The sequence below is a fragment of the Metopolophium dirhodum genome, chromosome 6, assembly GCF_019925205.1.
Source record: "Metopolophium dirhodum isolate CAU chromosome 6, ASM1992520v1, whole genome shotgun sequence".
In the NCBI taxonomy this organism is placed as follows: domain Eukaryota; kingdom Metazoa; phylum Arthropoda; class Insecta; order Hemiptera; family Aphididae; genus Metopolophium; species Metopolophium dirhodum.
The window spans coordinates 27,567,854-27,590,067 of NC_083565.1; the positions used below are offsets into that span (position 1 = coordinate 27,567,854).

At 32.4% G+C, this 22,214-nt stretch overlaps 1 protein-coding gene across 1 annotated transcript; it reads right to left on the reverse strand.

Moving 5' to 3' along the window:
- Positions 1–1,401: 1,401 nt before the first annotated feature.
- LOC132947616 (uncharacterized) lies at positions 1,402–6,591 on the reverse strand. The gene is made up of 4 exons (XM_061017902.1): positions 6,556–6,591; positions 6,342–6,491; positions 6,049–6,300; positions 1,402–1,802 (listed from the first exon to the last, which is right to left on the reverse strand). Exons 1-4 carry the CDS (start codon positions 6,589–6,591, stop codon positions 1,506–1,508), a joined length of 735 nt encoding a protein of 244 aa, XP_060873885.1. The 3' UTR covers positions 1,402–1,505.
- Positions 6,592–22,214: the final 15,623 nt, after the last annotated feature.

Here is a 22,214-nt window from a genome sequence, read left to right on the forward strand (position 1 = left end):
TGGTCTTTGGCCGTACCGACTAGAGAACTCCTGTGTTCGTTGCGTGGTTTGACCGTATCGGTTGTCAAAGGTATGTAGTTGTTTCGGGGTATGCGTTTGACCGTACCGACTATTAAATTTTTTTGGTTGGTCATGTTTTGTCACTATTTGTTCACTATGCGTATTATTAACTTGTTCATCGCCGTCTACTCTTTCCTTGTTATTGTTTTCCAACTCTCCTAACTTCTCCCATATGTTTAAAAATTTCTTTTCCTGTGTCGACTGTATATACGCCTGTACGGCTATAAGGAAGTGTTTAATTATTAGACTAATAGCCTGTTCCTCATCCATTTTTGGTGAATCCAAATATCTTAACTCGGCCATCCAGTGATGGAAGTGTTCTTGGAATCCATTTTTTATTGGGCGTTTTCCTGCCTCGGTACACCGTATAAATATATCCCACTGCTTGTCGTCGGAAAAGAAGTGCTTTAGGAACAGCGTTTTAAATGATTCTGCCGTGGGTGTCATATCTTTAATCATCCCAAACCACTTGGCAGCTTTACCTTTTAGACAATTTTCTATTACTATAATCTTATCTGTTGGTGTGATATTTTTATGTGTGAAGTATGAGTTTAGGTCTTTAAGAAAGCTTTTCGGGTGTTCATCTTTTTGTTCCCCGCTAAACGTTGGCATCGTCATCTCAATAGTACTAGGTCTTACTGTTGGCTCTTCTGGTTTTGTGTTTCTTATGTTTTGAATCTCCCTTTCTCGCCTAGCTATCTCGATAGCAATTTTAGTATCTGTGTCGTTTATTAATTGTCTTAAAGACATAACTTCTTGATTTGTGTCTTCCAAAGTTGTTTTCAAACCATTAATTGCTTCTTCGTATTTATTATTCTGCTGTTCTATTACTGTTTGCATTTGCTCGATTATTTCTTCTAATCGAAGAACCGTGTTTTCTAATCGACCGACCTTGTTGTTGGTGGTTTCCTGTACTGGACTCGCCTGAGCAGTCCTTTTGCTTCTCGTCATTGTAAATGTTGTGTTCGTGGTTCGAGCCACTAGTTGGGCGCCAGTTGAAACGGTGCACGTACTTCACGTGGCACCGTTGTTTAATAAAAAACTTCTTCGGGTTTTGGTATAAAAGATTGTTGTATATTTCTATGGAATGATTAATTATTTACAAGTTTTACAAGGGGAAGGGGTTCGAGGGCCACCCGGCCGTCGGTTTCCCGTACAATAATGTGAATGGTTATGATATATTAGTTACAAGTTAAGTGGAAAGAATGGAGTTGATCTACCGGGCCCGCTCATAAAAGTGGCGTTCGGTCTATGAACTTCGTTCGGGTAGCGTGGCCGTATCAGGCGCGCTTGAGGGGTCGAATTCTGTGTGGTCGTCCTGAAAAGGACGATTTTGTTGGCTCCCACGGTAATCCGACGGTATTAGCCGTCGACCGGGATAAGTTCGGCGGAGGTACTGCTCGTCAATGCCGAAGGAGTGATATCGCCACGGTCTTGTGGTGGTGTCACGGCGTTGCTTGTGAGATCGGCGTGCTCGACAGTCTTACGGTCGATACCGTGATAGAGCTTGATATCTCGTGTCCGCCGCAGGCTATTCGTAGATCGTCGTTGGTCGTTGGTATCGCAAGAGCGTTTGGTAGCTCGTTTCCACAGTTGTCGGTTTCCGGATCGTCGTGGCTCGTGGTCGTCGGGACTGCGAGAGCGCTTGGTAGCTCGTTTCTGCCGTGGTCAGTTCTAAGATCGTCGTCGGCTGGTGCTGCTTCAGGTCCTGCGGGTTTGTTCTTGTTAGAGATGTTGAAGGTCTGAAGGTTTTGAATGAAGTGAAGTTTATTTTTGCTTTGCTTTGAGAGGGGTGGCTATGCCGTTTACTATTCCAGGCTTGTGCCTCTACTAGTGGATGGATTTTGGGGTTGATTGGTAGGTTCAGTTTGTTAGTCAGTCCAATTTAATGGGTATGGTTTGAGTAAACGTTTGGTGGTTGGAGGGGAGTGGGTTTTACCTAAGAGGCGGATATGATCGTATTCGGAAAAAGAGTTTTTGTAGAACATTGTTTTTGATTGAGAGCAAATGGAATTTTGGATAGATTTGAAGTTGGCTGATTTTAAAAGGGCCGAGTTTCTAACGATAGTGGGCATACCGGTTATCGTGCGTATGCCGATGTTTTGGACGGATTCAATACGTCTCCAATGGGAGGGGCCGATAAAGGGTGCCCAGGAAGAGCCAGCATATGTAAGTATAGGGGTCACGTAGAGTTTAAGTATGTTAAGTTTTGTTTTCAGCGGAACGGGACTAGTACGGTTAAGTAAGGGGTAAAGCATACTACGGACGCGGGTAGCTTTTTTGGTTATGTCTTGAATGTGTTGGTTGAATGTAAGTTTACGTCCAATCGTAACGCCTAAGTATTTGGCCTGTTTTGACCAGTTAACGGGTTGGTTATGGATGGTTAGAGGTGGAATGTGGGTTGTATTAGAACGCCCGAAGAGGACGCCTACTGTTTTGGTCGGGTTTATTTTGATTCGCCACCTGTGGAACCAGTTGGACGCGAGGTTGAGTTGGTGTTGTAGTTGTATGGTTGCACGTTTGGGGTTTTTGTTACTAGTAAAGAACATCGTGTCGTCAGCGAAGAGTGAGAGGTTGGCTTTAGGAGTCGTTGGAATGTCGTTAATGTACGTCAAGTATAGCGTCGGTGAGAGACAGGAGCCCTGAGGGACTCCTGCGAGTACGTGTCTGGTAGTAGAGAAGGAGTGTTCGATTTTAGTGGTAAAAGTACGGTCGGTGAGAAAGGATTGGATGATTTTTACGATTTCTAACGAGATGTTGAGTTTGGAGAGTTTGTAGAGTAGGCCTTCGTGCCAGACGCGGTCGAAGGCTTTCTCCACGTCGAGGAAGACGGAAGCAGTGTTTAAGTCGTTGTTAAAGTTTTCGCTCAGTTGGTGGGTGAGTTTGGTCAGTTGTAGTGTGGTCGAGTGTTCGGGTCTGAAGGCGAACTGTTCGGGACGGATTTTGTTTTTGAGTTTGTCTTGTAGGTGGGTGAGGATGAGTCGTTCGTAAATTTTGGACAGGGAGGAGAGGAGGGCGATTGGTCTATAGTTTTCGGGTTGTTTATGGTCTTTGCCAGGTTTGGGAATGGAGATGATGACTGATTTTTTCCAGACAAGGGGAAAGTAGCAGATTCTGAAGGCGCTGTTGATGATCCGAGTAAGGGACAGTATAACGTTGTTCGGTAGGAATTTAAGAGCCGTGTTGGTGATGAGGTCGTCACCTGGGGCTTTCTTTTTGCGAAGGTTGCGAATTATGTCTTGTATCTGGCCGGGAGTGGTAAAGAGGTTAGATCGGGTGATGTCAAGGCCTTGTAGGTACTGGGAGTGAGCGGTTACGTCTGGTAAGTCGGGGCCGGGGTTTGTTTGAAATTGACGTTCGAGCGAGTCGGCTATCAGCTCTGCTCGTTCGTTGGCCGGAAAAACTAGGCCGTCGGGGCCGGTTAGTGGGTGAGATGCTGGACGTTTGTGTAAGAGACATTTGTTGAGTTTGTATATTGAACCGTCTTGGTGGTCTAGTGAGTTAAGAAAGATGTCCCATTGGTCAGTGTTGTGCGTTGCGAGTAAGGTACGTATGAGAGATATTTTGGCGTTTAGTTGTCGTTTAATTGTCGGGTCGCGGTTTATTTGCCATTCGCGGCGTATACGGTTTTTGTCTTGTATTTCCAGTTTAATGTAGTCTGGTACTACAGTGGACGGGTGTTTGCGTGTCGGTGCGTATACGCTGGATTCAACCGCTTGTTGGATATGTTTTGTGAGGTTTTCGATTGCCAGGTCGATAGACTCACGGTCGTTGGTCGGTTGAGTGGTTGAGTTCGGTAAGTTCGTGAGAGTTGTCGTGTATTTTTTCCAGTTAATAAACCGATTCGTAACCGGTGGAGAAGAAGAGATCGGAGTGCAGAGTGTATCTAGAAGAACGGGGTTGTGGTCGGAAGATAGTTCGTTGAGGTTAGTGATTTGGGTTTGATAGGGTAGTCGTACGAGGGCGATGTCGAGTATGTCAGGTCTGTATCGTGTGCATGTCGGGAAATGTGTGGGAGAAGAGGGAGCAGTTACAGAGTAGTCCGATTGTTGTGCGTGGTCAAAGAGGACACGGCCGGCAGCGTTAGTCGTGTGGCTATACCACAGCGGATGTTTGGCGTTGAAGTCGCCTGCCGAAATTTGCCATTCGGCACTCTTTGTCAAAAGGTCGAGGTCGTTTGTTGTTAGTAGGGTTCCGGGTGGTTTGTATACGGCTGAAATAAGTACTTCGTGGCCGTTGAGTTGTACGAGGATGGAAGAGGTTTGGATGGTTGTGTTTAGGGTAACTGGTTGGTGGACGATACGTCGGTTGACGAGAACGGCCGTGCCTCCGTGGGCGGGCGAGCCCCGCACGGGCAGCAGGTCGTTCCTGTACGTAAAAAAGTTAGGAATGTGAAGTCTGGCAGAGGGTTTTAGGTGGGTTTCGTTAAGTAGGATTATGTCGGTTTTCACTTTTAGTGCTAAAGAGCGCAGTTCGTCAAGTTTGTGGTTAATGCCGTTTGAGTTCCAAAATAGAATTTTTAAGTTATCCATTTTGGGGGGATAGTATGGTTAAGAATGATTGTATTGCTGTTTGTATCAGGGTTTTGGGGTCCTGGTTGTTTACTATGGCTGTTAAGAGGTTGGTCAGGAGGTTTAAAATGAAGGACAGGTTAATTTGTGGGGCTTCGGGACTGGTCGGTTTTGGTGGTGGTGGTGGTGGTGGTGGTGGGGGCGCTTGGCCGGTGGTGGCTGCAGCGTACGAGCGGGTTTGGGGTTTTATTGTAGTTGTTGGTGGGGGCGGGGGTGGTGTAAAAGATTGAGTTGTCGGCGGCAGGGTTTGAGGTTTGGTTGTTGGTGGTGCGATTTTGGGTTTTATCGTCAAGAGATGTGGGCAGCCGCGGAAATTAGCCGTATGAGGCCCGCCGCAATTGCAGCATGTCGGGGTTTGCTCGGGAGTTTTTTGGCATTCAGATGCCAAGTGATTTCCTGCGCACTTGACGCATCTGGGTGGGTGGCCACAGTTACGGGAACCGTGTCCAAAACGTTGGCACGAAAAACATTGTGCCGGGCCGGAAGGTTTAAGGGCTTCTACCGAAATCGTAAGATAAAATAGGGAGTTGAGAAGGAAGATATCCTTGGCGTTCGGGGTTGCCGCAATGTGTACGAGGCACATGGGCATCGGTTTTTCGGGAGTACCGAAACGGCGGATGTATTTTGTTTGGAAGTTTAGGGTTTCTAGTTCGGATTTTAGATCGTCAGTGGTGATGTCGATCGGTATGCCCTTTAGAACGACCTTAAGGGAACGATCTTCAGGGAGGCTGAAGGTATGGAATTCAGTTTTGCTGTCAACTAGGACTTTCTGAATTTGTCGGAAGTGGGTGGGGTCGGTAGTTTGGACGGTTATTTGTCCATTGGATGTGGTTTTGGCTGTAATTGCCGATGGAGTGAAGTTCGGAAGTTTGTAAATGGTTGGTGCGATTTTTCGCCAGGACGCAGAGTTTAAGATTAAGGGGGGTGGCCTGATTTGCTTGGGTTTGGCTGATGTCGGGGTTTGTTGTTCGGATGTTTTGGCTGGTGGAGGTTTAGTAGTCGGGGCGGAGTTTTGGGCGGATTTGTTTGACTCGGTGTCGGAAGAGGAGCAGCAGTTTGACGACATTGATATTGATGAGTCGGTCGACGGAGTTGGAGAGGGGGGGGGAATCCCTCTGTGGACCTTTTAGGATGGTGGATGGTGGTGATGGTGAGGCACGTGGACGTCCCTTCTTGGAAGTCCCGGGTGTATGCGCGGGGCCCTTCCGCTTGTTAGCTGTTTTGCCCATGGCAAGACCGTAACAAGCTTGGGGTTTAACACTGTAGCTCTGAAAAGAGCGATTTTCTGGTGGTGTGACGGGTGGGTTTAGGGGGGTTTGGTTTGGTCAGGGATGGGATTCTGCGGCAATGAGAGGGCGTGGCCCCTCGACAGATAAACGGTGGGAGGTGGATACCCGTCGCTTTCGCGACGGCTTACCTTGGGCGCTGGTGCCCTGTTGAAGAGCTGTGAAAACGGCTGTTTTGAGTTGAAGGTTCGTGGTGTGAACCGTGGGCGCTGGAGCCCTGTTGAAGCAGTGAGAACGGCTGTTTTGAGGTTGTAGGTTCGTGGTGTGAACCGTGGGCGCTGTTGCCCTGTTGAAGCGTTGAGAAGGGCTGGCTGTAGAGTAGTTTGCAGAGGACGTCTTGCTCGGATGTGAACTGAACGTTGATGTGTGTAGTGTGTGTGTTGCTGATAGTGAAGTTTATTGGGTAACGCACCAGTATATATACCCGTTCCCCAATGTATTCCGGTTTCTGATTGGCTGTCGACCCATGGTTAGGTAAGTCAACCTGTCCTCGTTCCGATAGTTGCCTGGTTGTCAAGATGTCGTTTTCCATCGACAAAAATGAATCTTTATCAACGGTCTCGTGTTTCCCTCCCTATAGTGATATGTGTTGGCCATGATAATGGCCGTTTTAGTATAGTGTATATTTGTTCCGTTACAACATTGGTTTGAACAGGATATGGATACTGGTTCATTACATTATTAGTTGAAGGTAAATTCCGATTAGTTTGAAAATTAATGTTTTTTAGCATTTGCATTATTTGAATTTTAAAATCAAATTTTTTATCACTTGGCATTTTTTTTAATGTTGGAAGAAGGGATAGTAAAAATAATTTATCTTCATCCAAATCTTCGTTTTCGTTGCTAATTTTTCTTTTAGATAAAATTTCAACCACACTTTTTTGAAAATCAGTCATTTTTTGTTTACGAGGTTGAATTGTTGTTTTTGACTTGGATAATACCTCATTTTCCAGAGGATCAGATTCGACTGTTTCATTATCGATATTATCATGCAGGTTATCAATAATGCTTTCGTTTGAGATTACGTTGCTTATAGTACTGTTAAAAAAAATAAAAATTCAGTTAAATAACTTAATAACAGTAAAACACACTGAACTGAGATATTATATTTGGAGCCAGCGTGACAAATTTAAAAATGTGGGTATACTGTATAGTATAAACTATAATATACTATACACTATACTGTAAATTTATTTTTTAAATATGTATATCGTATGTGCTTACTTTTATTTTAAAATTCAATATTATATTTCCAATTAAAAAAATCTCCGAAAAATAACTCGAATAAAATGTTTTTTACATTACTTACAATTTATTCGTATCTAGTACATTATTAACTATAAAAATAAATACATTTAAAAAGAACCAATGCACTCATTTTGTTGTTAATCAAAAAATATTAATCTTAGGTATTTGAAATTTTCATAAAATGTATATTTTATCATTTCCTATACATGATTTATTAAATTTTCACGCTGTTTGACCCCCCAAAGTACATTTTAAAATTGAAGAATTATTTTGACTACTTATCGTGTACACACACACACACAAAATAACACATCATTTTTAAAATTCTATGACGATAAAAACAACATTTTATTTAATTATTTATTATTTTACAATATGAATAAAAAAACATTTATAATTCATTTTTTAGGAGTCAACATCAATGTAACAAGCTGATTGATTTGAAGCATCTGGTGGTCTAGGAGAAAATAAGTTAGAATAATTATTATGATTGGAAGAATTTGTAGTTATGTTTTGATGTATATTCGGGACGGTGTTGGATATGTATGGTGTTTGGTGTTGAATAGGCATCTGGTTTTGGAAAGTACTTTGGTTGTAGTTATTAGAGACATTGGTTTGAACAGGATATGGATACTGGTTCATTACATTATTAGTTGAAGGTAAATTCCGATTAGTTTGAAAATTAATGTTTTTTAGCATTTGCATTATTTGAATTTTAAAATCAAATTTTTTATCACTTGGCATTTTTTTTAATGTTGGAAGAAGGGATAGTAAAAATAATTTATCTTCATCCAAATCTTCGTTTTCGTTGCTAATTTTTCTTTTAGATAAAATTTCAACCACACTTTTTTGAAAATCAGTCATTTTTTGTTTACGAGGTTGAATTGTTGTTTTTGACTTGGATAATACCTCATTTTCCAGAGGATCAGATTCGACTGTTTCATTATCGATATTATCATGCAGGTTATCAATAATGCTTTCGTTTGAGATTACGTTGCTTATAGTACTGTTAAAAAAAATAAAAATTCAGTTAAATAACTTAATAACAGTAAAATACACTGAACTGAGATATTATATTTGGAGCCAGCGTGACAAATTTAAAAATGTGGGTATACTGTATAGTAGAAACTATAATATACTATACACCATACTGTAAATTTATTTTTTAAATATGTATATCGTATGTGCTTACTTTTATTTTAAAATTCAATATAATATTTCCAATTAAAAAAATCTCCGAAAAATAACTCGAATAAAATGTTTTTTACATTACTTACAATTTATTCGTATCTAGTACATTATTAACTATAAAAATAAATACATTTAAAAAGAACCAATGCACTCATTTTGTTGTTAATCAAAAAATATTAATCTTAGGTATTTGAAATTTTCATAAAATGTATATTTTATCATTTCCTATACATGATTTACTAAATTTTCACGCTGTTTGACCCCCCAAAGTACATTTTTAAATTGAAGAATTATTTTGACTACTTATCGTGTACACACACACACACAAAATAACACATCATTTTTAAAATTCTATGACGATAAAAAACAACATTTTATTTAATTATTTATTATTTTACAATATGAATAAAAAAACATTTATAATTCATTTTTTAGTAGTCAACATCAATGTAACAAGCTGATTGATTTGAAGCATCTGGTGGTCTAGGAGAAAATAAGTTAGAATAATTATTATGATTGGAAGAATTTGTAGTTATGTTTTGATGTATATTCGGGACGGTGTTGGATATGTATGGTGTTTGGTGTTGAATAGGCATCTGGTTTTGGAAAGTACTTTGGTTGTAGTTATTAGAGACATTGGTTTGAACAGGATATGGATACTGGTTCATTACATTATTAGTTGAAGGTAAATTCCGATTAGTTTGAAAATTAATGTTTTTTAGCATTTGCATTATTTGAATTTTAAAATCAAATTTTTTATCACTTGGCATTTTTTTTAATGTTGGAAGAAGGGATAGTAAAAATAATTTATCTTCATCCAAATCTTCGTTTTCGTTGCTAATTTTTCTTTTAGATAAAATTTCAACCACACTTTTTTGAAAATCAGTCATTTTTTGTTTACGAGGTTGAATTGTTGTTTTTGACTTGGATAATACCTCATTTTCCAGAGGATCAGATTCGACTGTTTCATTATCGATATTATCATGCAGGTTATCAATAATGCTTTCGTTTGAGATTACGTTGCTTATAGTACTGTTAAAAAAAATAAAAATTCAGTTAAATAACTTAATAACAGTAAAACACACTGAACTGAGATATTATATTTGGAGCCAGCGTGACAAATTTAAAAATGTGGGTATACTGTATAGTATAAACTATAATATACTATACACTATACTGTAAATTTATTTTTTAAATATGTATATCGTATGTGCTTACTTTTATTTTAAAATTCAATATAATATTTCCAATTAAAAAAATCTCCGAAAAATAACTCGAATAAAATGTTTTTTACATTACTTACAATTTATTCGTATCTAGTACATTATTAACTATAAAAATAAATACATTTAAAAAGAACCAATGCACTCATTTTGTTGTTAATCAAAAAATATTAATCTTAGGTATTTGAAATTTTCATAAAATGTATATTTTATCATTTCCTATACATGATTTATTAAATTTTCACGCTGTTTGACCCCCCAAAGTACCAACTAGATTCACATTCCTATCAGAAAAGTTACTATTGAAGAAAATCAAGCACTTTTACTGTCCTAAAATGTGATGACAGACACAAAAATAAAAAAAAAAACACACATCATTGTAAAATCAATACATTCATCGCTTCGCTCAGAATCTAAAACATTTTTATTCGAGTTATTTTTCGGGGATTTTTTTAATTGGAAATATTATATTGAATTTTAAAATAAAAGTTAGCACATACGATATACATATTTAAAAAAGTGGATGTCGCTCTGCTGTACAGTAGGTTACAAGTGGGTCACTTTAATGGATGGTGTTAAATTTGAATTCAATGATATAATATCATTGTATAAGAAAAACGATTCTGAGCGAAAACGGTCAGTCAGCCTATGATTTTACCAAGTATATTTGATGATATTATTGTGAATAAAGTAATTTATATATAACCTATTTACGTGGAGCCTTGTTTTAAATTTTCAATCCTTAGCCATAAAAGTTAAACATTTTATACATTTTTAACTACAAAGTAATTAATAAATTATAAATTTGATAAATGTTGTCAACATTTGAACTTTAAATGTTTATAAAAAAAAATTGTGCCTATGTATTTGTAATATTTTTCAACTGCTATTAGAACGATATATCAGGAGCCTTATATTAAATTTTCACGCTTTTTTACCCAACAAATAAAAATTTATTGATATTTATAGAAAAAAAAACTAAAAAAATTGAAAACTGACAAAATCCGTAAACAGCTCAAAAAGAGTCAAAATATTTTCAAAATGTTATGGTGTATAGAAAATGCTAATATAAACATTCAGTGAAATTTTCAAGTATCTACAGTCATTCGTTTTTTAATGACAATAAAATAAGAAAATTGTTACATGAGAAATCGAGTAAATATCAAATGTTGTAAAAATATAAATTTCAGACGCTCCTAAAAATTTAATTTAAGTTTCTTCTATTTTTTTTGATAAAGGTGGACAAACTTATGAGTAATCTTATATTACATTTTCAAATCTTAGATTTAAAAAGAAAAATTTTTATGAATTCTCAACTCAAAATAATTTGCTATTTTTCGTGATTTTTCCGTATTTTGTCAAAATTTGAACTTTAAATGCTTATAAATAAAAACTGTGACTAAGGATTTTTAATTTTTTTCATCTGCCTTTGAAACAATAACCTAGGAGCCTTTTATTAAATTCTCAAGCTTTTTTACTCAACAGATAAAATTTTATTGATATATATAGAAAAAAAAACTAAAAAAATTGAAAACTGACAATGGTCGTAAACAGCTCAAGAAGAGTCAAAATATTTTCAAAATTTTATGGTGTATAGAAAATGCTAATATAATCATTCAGTCAAAATTTCATGACCCTACGGTCATTTGTTTTAGAGTTACACCAAAAACCAAAATCGATTTTCTCGAAAACAGATTTTGCGTAAAATCCCGTTTTTCCTTAATTATTCTTTTGTTTTTCACGTCGCTTGTGAAAACTACTGGGAAATTTTTACTTTTGTTCCCCCCAAAGTACCAACTAGATTCACTTTCCTATCAGAAAAGTTACTATTGAAGAAAATCCAAGCACTTTTACTGTCCTAAAAGGTGATGACAGACACAAAAATAAAAAAAAAAAATAAAAAAAAAACACACATCATTGTAAAATCAATACATTCATCGCTTCGCTCAGAATCTAAAACATTTTTATTCGAGTTATTTTTCGGGGATTTTTTTAATTGGAAATATTATATTGAATTTTAAAATAAAAGTTAGCACATACGATATACATATTTAAAAAAGTGGATGTCGCTCTGCTGTACAGTAGGTTACAAGTGGGTCACTTTAATGGATGGTGTTAAATTTGAATTCAATGATATAATATCATTGTATAAGAAAAACGATTCTGAGCGAAAACGGTCAGTCAGCCTATGATTTTACCAAGTATATTTGATGATATTATTGTGAATAAAGTAATTTATATATAACCTATTTACGTGGAGCCTTGTTTTAAATTTTCAATCCTTAGCCATAAAAGTTAAACATTTTATACATTTTTAACTACAAAGTAATTAATAAATTATAAATTTGATAAATGTTGTCAACAATTTTATGGTGTATAGAAAATGCTAATATAATCATTCAGTCAAAATTTCATGTCCCTACGGTCATTTGTTTTAGAGTTACACCAAAAACCAAAATCGATTTTCTCGAAAACAGATTTTGCGTAAAATCCCGTTTTTCCTTAATTTTTCTTTTGTTTTTCACGTCGCTTGTGAAAACTACTGGGAAATTTTTACTTTTGACCCCCCAAAGTACCAACTAGATTCACTTTCCTATCAGAAAAGTTACTATTGAAGAAAATCCAAGCACTTTTACTGTCCTAAAAGGTGATGACAGACACAAAAATAAAAAAAAAAAATAAAAAAAAACACACATCATTGTAAAATCAATACATTCATCGCTTCGCTCAGAATCTAAAATTGAAGAATTATTTTGACTACTTATCGTGTACACACACACACACAAAATAACACATCATTTTTAAAATTCTATGACGATAAAAAACAACATTTTATTTAATTATTTATTATTTTACAATATGAATAAAAAAAACATTTATAATTCATTTTTTAGTAGTCAACATCAATGTAACAAGCTGATTGATTTGAAGCATCTGGTGGTCTAGGAGAAAATAAGTTAGAATAATTATTATGATTGGAAGAATTTGTAGTTATGTTTTGATGTATATTCGGGACGGTGTTGGATATGTATGGTGTTTGGTGTTGAATAGGCATCTGGTTTTGGAAAGTACTTTGGTTGTAGTTATTAGAGACATTGGTTTGAACAGGATATGGATACTGGTTCATTACATTATTAGTTGAAGGTAAATTCCGATTAGTTTGAAAATTAATGTTTTTTAGCATTTGCATTATTTGAATTTTAAAATCAAATTTTTTATCACTTGGCATTTTTTTTAATGTTGGAAGAAGGGATAGTAAAAATAATTTATCTTCATCCAAATCTTCGTTTTCGTTGCTAATTTTTCTTTTAGATAAAATTTCAACCACACTTTTTTGAAAATCAGTCATTTTTTGTTTACGAGGTTGAATTGTTGTTTTTGACTTGGATAATACCTCATTTTCCAGAGGATCAGATTCGACTGTTTCATTATCGATATTATCATGCAGGTTATCAATAATGCTTTCGTTTGAGATTACGTTGCTTATAGTACTGTTAAAAAAAATAAAAATTCAGTTAAATAACTTAATAACAGTAAAATACGCTGAACTGAGATATTATATTTGGAGCCAGCGTGACAAATTTAAAAATGTGGGTATACTGTATAGTATAAACTATAATATACTATACACTATACTGTAAATTTATTTTTTAAATATGTATATCGTATGTGCTTACTTTTATTTTAAAATTCAATATAATATTTCCAATTAAAAAAATCTCCGAAAAATAACTCGAATAAAATGTTTTTTACATTACTTACAATTTATTCGTATCTAGTACATTATTAACTATAAAAATAAATACATTTAAAAAGAACCAATGCACTCATTTTGTTGTTAATCAAAAAATATTAATCTTAGGTATTTGAAATTTTCATAAAATGTATATTTTATCATTTCCTATACATGATTTATTAAATTTTCACGCTGTTTGACCCCCCAAAGTACCAACTAGATTCACATTCCTATCAGAAAAGTTACTATTGAAGAAAATCCAAGCACTTTTACTGTCCTAAAAGGTGATGACAGACACAAAAATAAAAAAAAAAAATAAAAAAAAAACACACATCATTGTAAAATCAATACATTCATCGCTTCGCTCAGAATCTAAAATTGAAGAATTATTTTGACTACTTATCGTGTACACACACACACACAAAATAACACATCATTTTTAAAATTCTATGACGATAAAAAACAACATTTTATTTAATTATTTATTATTTTATAATATGAATAATAAAACATTTATAATTCATTTTTTAGTAGTCAACATCAATGTAACTAGCTGATTGATTTGAAGCATCTGGTGGACTAGGAGAAAATAAGTTAGAATAATTATTATGATTGGAAGAATTTGTAGTTATGTTTTGATGTATATTCGGGACGGTGTTGGATATGTATGGTGTTTGGTGTTGAATAGGCATCTGGTTTTGGAAAGTACTTTGGTTGTAGTTATTAGAGACATTGGTTTGAACAGGATATGGATACTGGTTCATTACATTATTAGTTGAAGGTAAATTCCGATTAGTTTGAAAATTAATGTTTTTTAGCATTTGCATTATTTGAATTTTAAAATCAAATTTTTTATCACTTGGCATTTTTTTTAATGTTGGAAGAAGGGATAGTAAAAATAATTTATCTTCATCCAAATCTTCGTTTTCGTTGCTAATTTTTCTTTTAGATAAAATTTCAACCACACTTTTTTGAAAATCAGTTATTTTTTGTTTACGAGGTTGAATTGTTGTTTTTGACTTGTATAATACCTCATTTTCCAGAGGATCAGATTCGACTGTTTCATTATCGATATTATCATGCAGGTTATCAATAATGCTTTCGTTTGAGATTACGTTGCTTATAGTACTGTTAAAAAAAATAAAAATTCAGTTAAATAACTTAATAACAGTAAAATACACTGAACTGAGATATTATATTTGGAGCCAGCGTGACAAATTTAAAAATGTGGGTATACTGTATAGTATAAACTATAATATACTATACACTATACTGTAAATTTATTTTTTAAATATGTATATCGTATGTGCTTACTTTTATTTTAAAATTCAATATAATATTTCCAATTAAAAAAATCTCCGAAAAATAACTCGAATAAAATGTTTTTTACATTACTTACAATTTATTCGTATCTAGTACATTATTAACTATAAAAATAAATACATTTAAAAAGAACCAATGCACTCATTTTGTTGTTAATCAAAAAATATTAATCTTAGGTATTTGAAATTTTCATAAAATGTATATTTTATCATTTCCTATACATGATTTATTAAATTTTCACGCTGTTTGACCCCCCAAAGTACATTTTAAAATTGAAGAATTATTTTGACTACTTATCGTGTACACACACACACACAAAATAACACATCATTTTTAAAATTCTATGACGATAAAAAACAACATTTTATTTAATTATTTATTATTTTACAATATGAATAAAAAAACATTTATAATTCATTTTTTAGTAGTCAACATCAATGTAACAAGCTGATTGATTTGAAGCATCTGGTGGACTAGGAGAAAATAAGTTAGAATAATTATTATGATTGGAAGAATTTGTAGTTATGTTTTGATGTATATTCGGGACGGTGTTGGATATGTATGGTGTTTGGTGTTGAATAGGCATCTGGTTTTGGAAAGTACTTTGGTTGTAGTTATTAGAGACATTGGTTTGAACAGGATATGGATACTGGTTCATTACATTATTAGTTGAAGGTAAATTCCGATTAGTTTGAAAATTAATGTTTTTTAGCATTTGCATTATTTGAATTTTAAAATCAAATTTTTTATCACTTGGCATTTTTTTTAATGTTGGAAGAAGGGATAGTAAAAATAATTTATCTTCATCCAAATCTTCGTTTTCGTTGCTAATTTTTCTTTTAGATAAAATTTCAACCACACTTTTTTGAAAATCAGTCATTTTTTGTTTACGAGGTTGAATTGTTGTTTTTGACTTGGATAATACCTCATTTTCCAGAGGATCAGATTCGACTGTTTCATTATCGATATTATCATGCAGGTTATCAATAATGCTTTCGTTTGAGATTACGTTGCTTATAGTACTGTTAAAAAAAATAAAAATTCAGTTAAATAACTTAATAACAGTAAAATACACTGAACTGAGATATTATATTTGGAGCCAGCGTGACAAATTTAAAAATGTGGGTATACTGTATAGTATAAACTATAATATACTATACACTATACTGTAAATTTATTTTTTAAATATGTATATCGTATGTGCTTACTTTTATTTTAAAATTCAATATAATATTTCCAATTAAAAAAATCTCCGAAAAATAACTCGATTAAAATGTTTTTTACATTACTTACAATTTATTCGTATCTAGTACATTATTAACTATAAAAATAAATACATTTAAAAAGAACCAATGCACTCATTTTGTTGTTAATCAAAAAATATTAATCTTAGGTATTTGAAATTTTCATAAAATGTATATTTTATCATTTCCTATACATGATAAAATGTTCAAAATATTAATTTTTGACTCTTTTCATGTTATTTATGGACATTTTCAATTTTCAATTTTTTTAGTTTTTCCTTCTATAAATGTCAATAAAATTGTATTCGTTGGGTCAAAAAGCTTGAATATTTTAAACAAGGTTCCTCATAAGTTCATATAATAGCAGTTGAAAAATATTGAAAATACATAAAATACATTTATAAACGTGCCTACACAATTTTACATGTTAAATGCATTTGATAAAAGGGCATTTTTTTGATATTTTTAGGGCATTTAAATCCCAGCCCTAATTATTATATTTTATACACACAATGAAATGTACACAATGTTTTGTCGAAAAAAGTATTTAATCCACCCTATTACCAGTAGTAAAATAATTACTTTTTTATAATATTTTGCTGTAATTTATTTAACTTACGAATATTAAGAATATTATAATATATTTATAATAAATAACTTCATTTTTTTTATAGTTATTTAGTTACCGGATCTCGTTTTTTATCTTTACAGCATCAATTTAAAATGGGTAGAACTACTATCAGTCAAATAATAAAAAATACATGTATTCAAATATGGAAAGTTTTACAACCCATTGAAATGCCCACACCGACAATCTCTAAATGGATCGAAATTTCAAAAGTTTTTTTCTCAGAAGTTAAATTTCTCAAATTGTATTTGTGCAGTCGATGGGAAGCATATACGCATAGTTTCTCCTCAACATAGTGGCTCAAATTATTTTTGTTACAAAAAGTTTTTTTCAATTGTCCTAATGGCAGTTGTTGATGCTAATTATTGTTTTACAATTGTGGATGTAGGGTCTTATGGCCGTGAAGGAGATACAAATATTTTTAAACAATCTACTTTTGGAAAACAGCTTTACAACAATTCGTTAAAATTACCATCTTCGACTAACCTACCAAATACTGATTCCGCTAAGAATTTCCGCTACAAATATGACATGGATAACCCAAAATAACGTGTTAGGATTTATTTTGGTATCCGCCGAGGAGCGGAAATCCCTGCGGATATCGAAATTCATATATTTAAATACTCCTGGACACATTACAGTGGAATTTCCGCACGGAAAAAAAATACCGCTACACGACGCGATTATTCCGCGGGATTTATTCGCGGCCATCAGTATTTGGTAGGTTAGTCGAAGATGGTAATTTTAACGAATTGTTGTAAAGCTGTTTTCCAAAAGTAGATTGTTTAAAAATATTTTTTTATTTTTGTGTCCAAACGGTGATTACAGACGCGAAAAAGAAACACATATATCATTGTAAAATCAATACATTTATCGCTCCGCTCAGAATCTAAAAATTGTATTTGAAAATACATAAAAAACGTCAAAAGTTTTGTGGTTACAACATAGGTACATGTTACAGTAATATATTATAATATTATTGTTTATATAGTTGATGATTTACAAAAAAAGTGGAAGAATGTTAAAGACTACTATAAAAAAGAAAAAAAAGAACTTCCTTCCGGTTCAGCTGCTACGAAGAAAAAAAAATATGTTTATTTTGAAATGCTTGGGTTTCTGGATAAAACTATTGAACGTAGAAGGTAATACCGTATTATAATTAGAAATCACACAATAATATGTTAATATTAGGGCTAGGATTAAAATGCATTGGTTCTTTTTAAATGTATTTATTTTTATAATTAATAATGTACTAGATACGAATAAATTGTAAGTAATGTAAAAAAAGGTGGATAAGTGGATGTCGCTCTGCTGTACAGTAGATTACAAGTGGGTCACTTTAATGGATGGTGTTAAATTTGAATTCAATGATATAATATCATTGTATAAGAAAAACGATTCTGAGCGAAAACGGTCAGTCAGCCTATGATTTTACCAAGTATATTTGATGATATTATTGTGAATAAAGTAATTTATATATAACCTATTTACGTGGAGCCTTGTTTTAAATTTTCAATCCTTAGCCATAAAAGTTAAAAATGTATAAATTTATAAATTTTTAACCACAAAATAATTAATAAATTATAAATTTGATAAAAGTTGTCAACATTTGAACTTTAAATGCTTATAAAAAAAAATTGTGCCTATGTATTTTTAATATTTTTCAACTGCTATTAGAACGATATATCAGGAGCCTTATATTAAATTTTCACGCTGTTTGACCCCCCAAAGTACCAACTAGATTCACATTCCTATCAGAAAAGTTACTATTGAAGAAAATCAAGCACTTTTACTGTCCTAAAATGTGATGACAGACACAAAAATAAAAAAAAAAAACACACATCATTGTAAAATCAATACATTCATCGCTTCGCTCAGAATCTAAAACATTTTTATTCGAGTTATTTTTCGGGGATTTTTTTAATTGGAAATATTATATTGAATTTTAAAATAAAAGTTAGCACATACGATATACACAGTGTTTTTTTTTTTATTTTTGTGTCTGTCATCACATTTTAGGACAGTAAAAGTGCTTGATTTTCTTCAATAGTAACTTTTCTGATAGGAATGTGAATCTAGTTGGTACTTTGGGGGGTCAAACAGCGTGAAAATTTAATAAATCATGTATAGGAAATGATAAAATATACATTTTATGAAAATTTCAAATACCTAAGATTAATATTTTTTGATTAACAACAAAATGAGTGCATTGGTTCTTTTTAAATGTATTTATTTTTATAGTTAATAATGTACTAGATACGAATAAATTGTAAGTAATGTAAAAAACATTTTATTCGAGTTATTTTTCGGAGATTTTTTTAATTGGAAATATTATATTGAATTTTAAAATAAAAGTAAGCACATACGATATACATATTTAAAAAATAAATTTACAGTATAGTGTATAGTATATTATAGTTTATACTATACAGTATACCCACATTTTTAAATTTGTCACGCTGGCTCCAAATATAATATCTCAGTTCAGTGTATTTTACTGTTATTAAGTTATTTAACTGAATTTTTATTTTTTTTAACAGTACTATAAGCAACGTAATCTCAAACGAAAGCATTATTGATAACCTGCATGATAATATCGATAATGAAACAGTCGAATCTGATCCTCTGGAAAATGAGGTATTATCCAAGTCAAAAACAACAACTCAACCTCGTAAACAAAAAATGACTGATTTTCAAAAAAGTGTGGTTGAAATTTTATCTAAAAGAAAAATTAGCAACGAAAACAAAGATTTGGATGAAGATAAATTATTTTTACTATCCCTTCTTCCAACATTAAAAAAAATGCCAAGTGATAAAAAATTTGATTTTAAAATTCAAATAATGCAAATGCTAAAAAACATTAATTTTCAAACTAATCGGAATTTACCTTCAACTAATAATGTAATGAACCAGTATCCATATCCTGTTCAAACCAATGTCTCTAATAACTACAACCAAAGTACTTTCCAAAACCAGATGCCTATTTAACACCAAACACCATACATATCCAACACCGTCCCGAATATACATCAAAACATAACTACAAATTCTTCCAATCATAATAATTATTCTAACTTATTTTCTCCTAGTCCACCAGATGCTTCAAATCAATCAGCTTGTTACATTGATGTTGACTACTAAAAAATGAATTATAAATGTTTTTTTATTCATATTATAAAATAATAAATAATTAAATAAAATGTTGTTTTTTATCGTCATAGAGTTTTAAAAATGATGTGTTATTTTGTGTGTGTGTGTACACGATAAGTAGTCAAAATAATTCTTCAATTTTAGATTCTTAGCGGAGCGATGAATGTATTGATTTTACAATGATGTGTGTTTTTTTTTTATTTTTTTTTTTATTTTTTTTTTTATTTTTGTGTCTGTCATCACCTTTTAGGACAGTAAAAGTGCTTGGATTTTCTTCAATAGTAATTTTTCTGATAGGAAAGTGAATCTAGTTGGTACTTTGGGGGGGTCAAAAGTAAAAATTTCCCAGTAGTTTTCACAAGCGACGTGAAAAACAAAAGAAAAATTAAGGAAAAACGGGATTTTACGCAAAATCTGTTTTCGAGAAAATCGATTTTGGTTTTTGGTGTAACTCTAAAACAAATGACCGTAGGGACATGAAATTTTGACTGAATGATTATATTAGCATTTTCTATACACCATAAAATTGTTGACAACATTTATCAAATTTATAATTTATTAATTACTTTGTAGTTAAAAATGTATAAAATGTTTAACTTTTATGGCTAAGGATTGAAAATTTAAAACAAGGCTCTACGTAAATAGGTTATATATAAATTACTTTATTCACAAAAATATCATCAAATATACTTGGTAAAATCATAGGCTGACTGACCGTTTTCCGCTCAGAATCGTTTTTCTCTATACAATGATATTATATCATTGAATTCAAATTTAACACCATCCATTAAAAAAAAATAATAATCTTAAAAATCTATAAAATCTATAAAAAAATATTAATCTTAGGTATTTGAAATTTTCATAAAATGTATATTTTATCATTTCCTATACATGATAAAATGTTCAAATATTAATTTTTGACTCTTTTCATGTTATTATGGACATTTTCAATTTTCAATTTTTTTAGTTTTTCCTTCTATAAATGTCAATAAAATTGTATTCGCTTGGGTCAAAAAGCTTGAATATTTTAAACAAGGTTCCTCATAAGTTCATATAATAGCAGTTGAAAAATATTGAAAATACATAAAATACATTTATAAACGTGCCTACACAATTTTACATGTTAAATGCATTGATAAAAGGCATTTTTTGATATTTTTAGGCATTTAAATCCCAGCCCTAATTATTATATTTATACACACAATGAAATGTACACAATGTTTGTCGAAAAAAAAGTATTTAATCCACCCTATTACCAGTAGTAAAATAATTACTTTTTTATAATATTTTGCTGTAATTTATTTAACTTACGAATATTAAGAATATTATAATATATTTATAATAAATAACTTCATTTTTTTTATAGTTATTTAGTTACCGGACTCTCGTTTTTTATCTTTTACAGCATCAATTTAAAATGGGTAGAACTACTATCAGTCAAATAATAAAAAATTACATGTATTCAAATATGGAAAGTTTTACAACCCATTGAAATGCCCACACCGACAATCTCTAAAGGATCGAAATTTCAAAAGTTTTTTTCTCAGAAGTTAAATTTCTCAAATTGTATTTGTGCAGTCGATGGGAAGCATATACGCATAGTTTCTCCTCAACATAGTGGCTCAAATTATTTTTGTTACAAAAAGTTTTTTTTCAATTGTCCTAATGGCAGTTGTTGATGCTAATTATTGTTTTACAATTGTGGATGTAGGGTCTTATGGCCGTGAAGGAGATACAAATATTTTTTAAAACATATCTACTTTTGGAAAACAGCTTTACAACAATTCGTTAAAATTACCATCTTCGACTAACCTACCAAATACTGATTCCGCTAAGAATTTCCGCTACAAATATGACATGGATAACCCAAAATAACGTGTTTAGGATTTATTTTGGTATCCGCCGAGGAGCGGAAATCCCCTGCGGATATCGAAATTCATATATTTAAATACTCCTGGACACATTACAGTGGAATTTCCCGCACGGAAAAAAAAATACCCGCTACACGACGCGATTATTCCGCGGGGATTTATTCGCGGCCATCAGTATTTGGTAGGTTAGTCGAAGATGGTAATTTTAAACGAATTGTTGTAAAGCTGTTTTCCAAAAGTAGATTGTTTAAAAATATTTTTTTATTTTTGTGTCCAAACGGTGATTACAGACGCGAAAAGAAACACATATATCATTGTAAAATCAATACATTTATCGCTCCGCTCAGAATCTAAAAATTGTATTTGAAAATACATTAAAAACGTCAAAAGTTTTGTGGTTACAACATAGGTACATGTTACAGTAATATATTATAATATTATTGTTTATATAGTTGATGATTTACAAAAAAAGTGGAAGAATGTTAAAGACTACTATAAAAAAGAAAAAAAAAAGAACTTCCTTTCCGGTTCAGCTGCTACGAAGAAAAAAAAATATGTTTATTTTGAAATGCTTGGGTTTCTGGATAAAACTATTGAACGTAGAAGGTAATACCGTATTATAATTAGAAATCACACAATTATATGTTAATATTAGGGCTAGGATTAAAATGCATTGGTTCTTA

What these genes read in the sequence shown, in the direction of transcription:
- LOC132947616 (XM_061017902.1), bottom strand. Translation starts at nt 6,591, where the DNA reads ATGAACCAGTATCCATATCCTGTTCAAACCAATGTT. An exon ending in ATCCTGTTCAAACCAATGTT is followed by an intron (nt 6,492 to 6,555) that starts GTAACGGAACAA and finishes ATATCACTATAG; the next exon opens with GGAGGGAAACACGAGACCGT. An exon ending in ACAGGGCACCAGCGCCCAAG is followed by an intron (nt 1,803 to 6,048) that starts GTAAGCCGTCGC and finishes CAAAACCTTCAG; the next exon opens with ACCTTCAACATCTCTAACAA.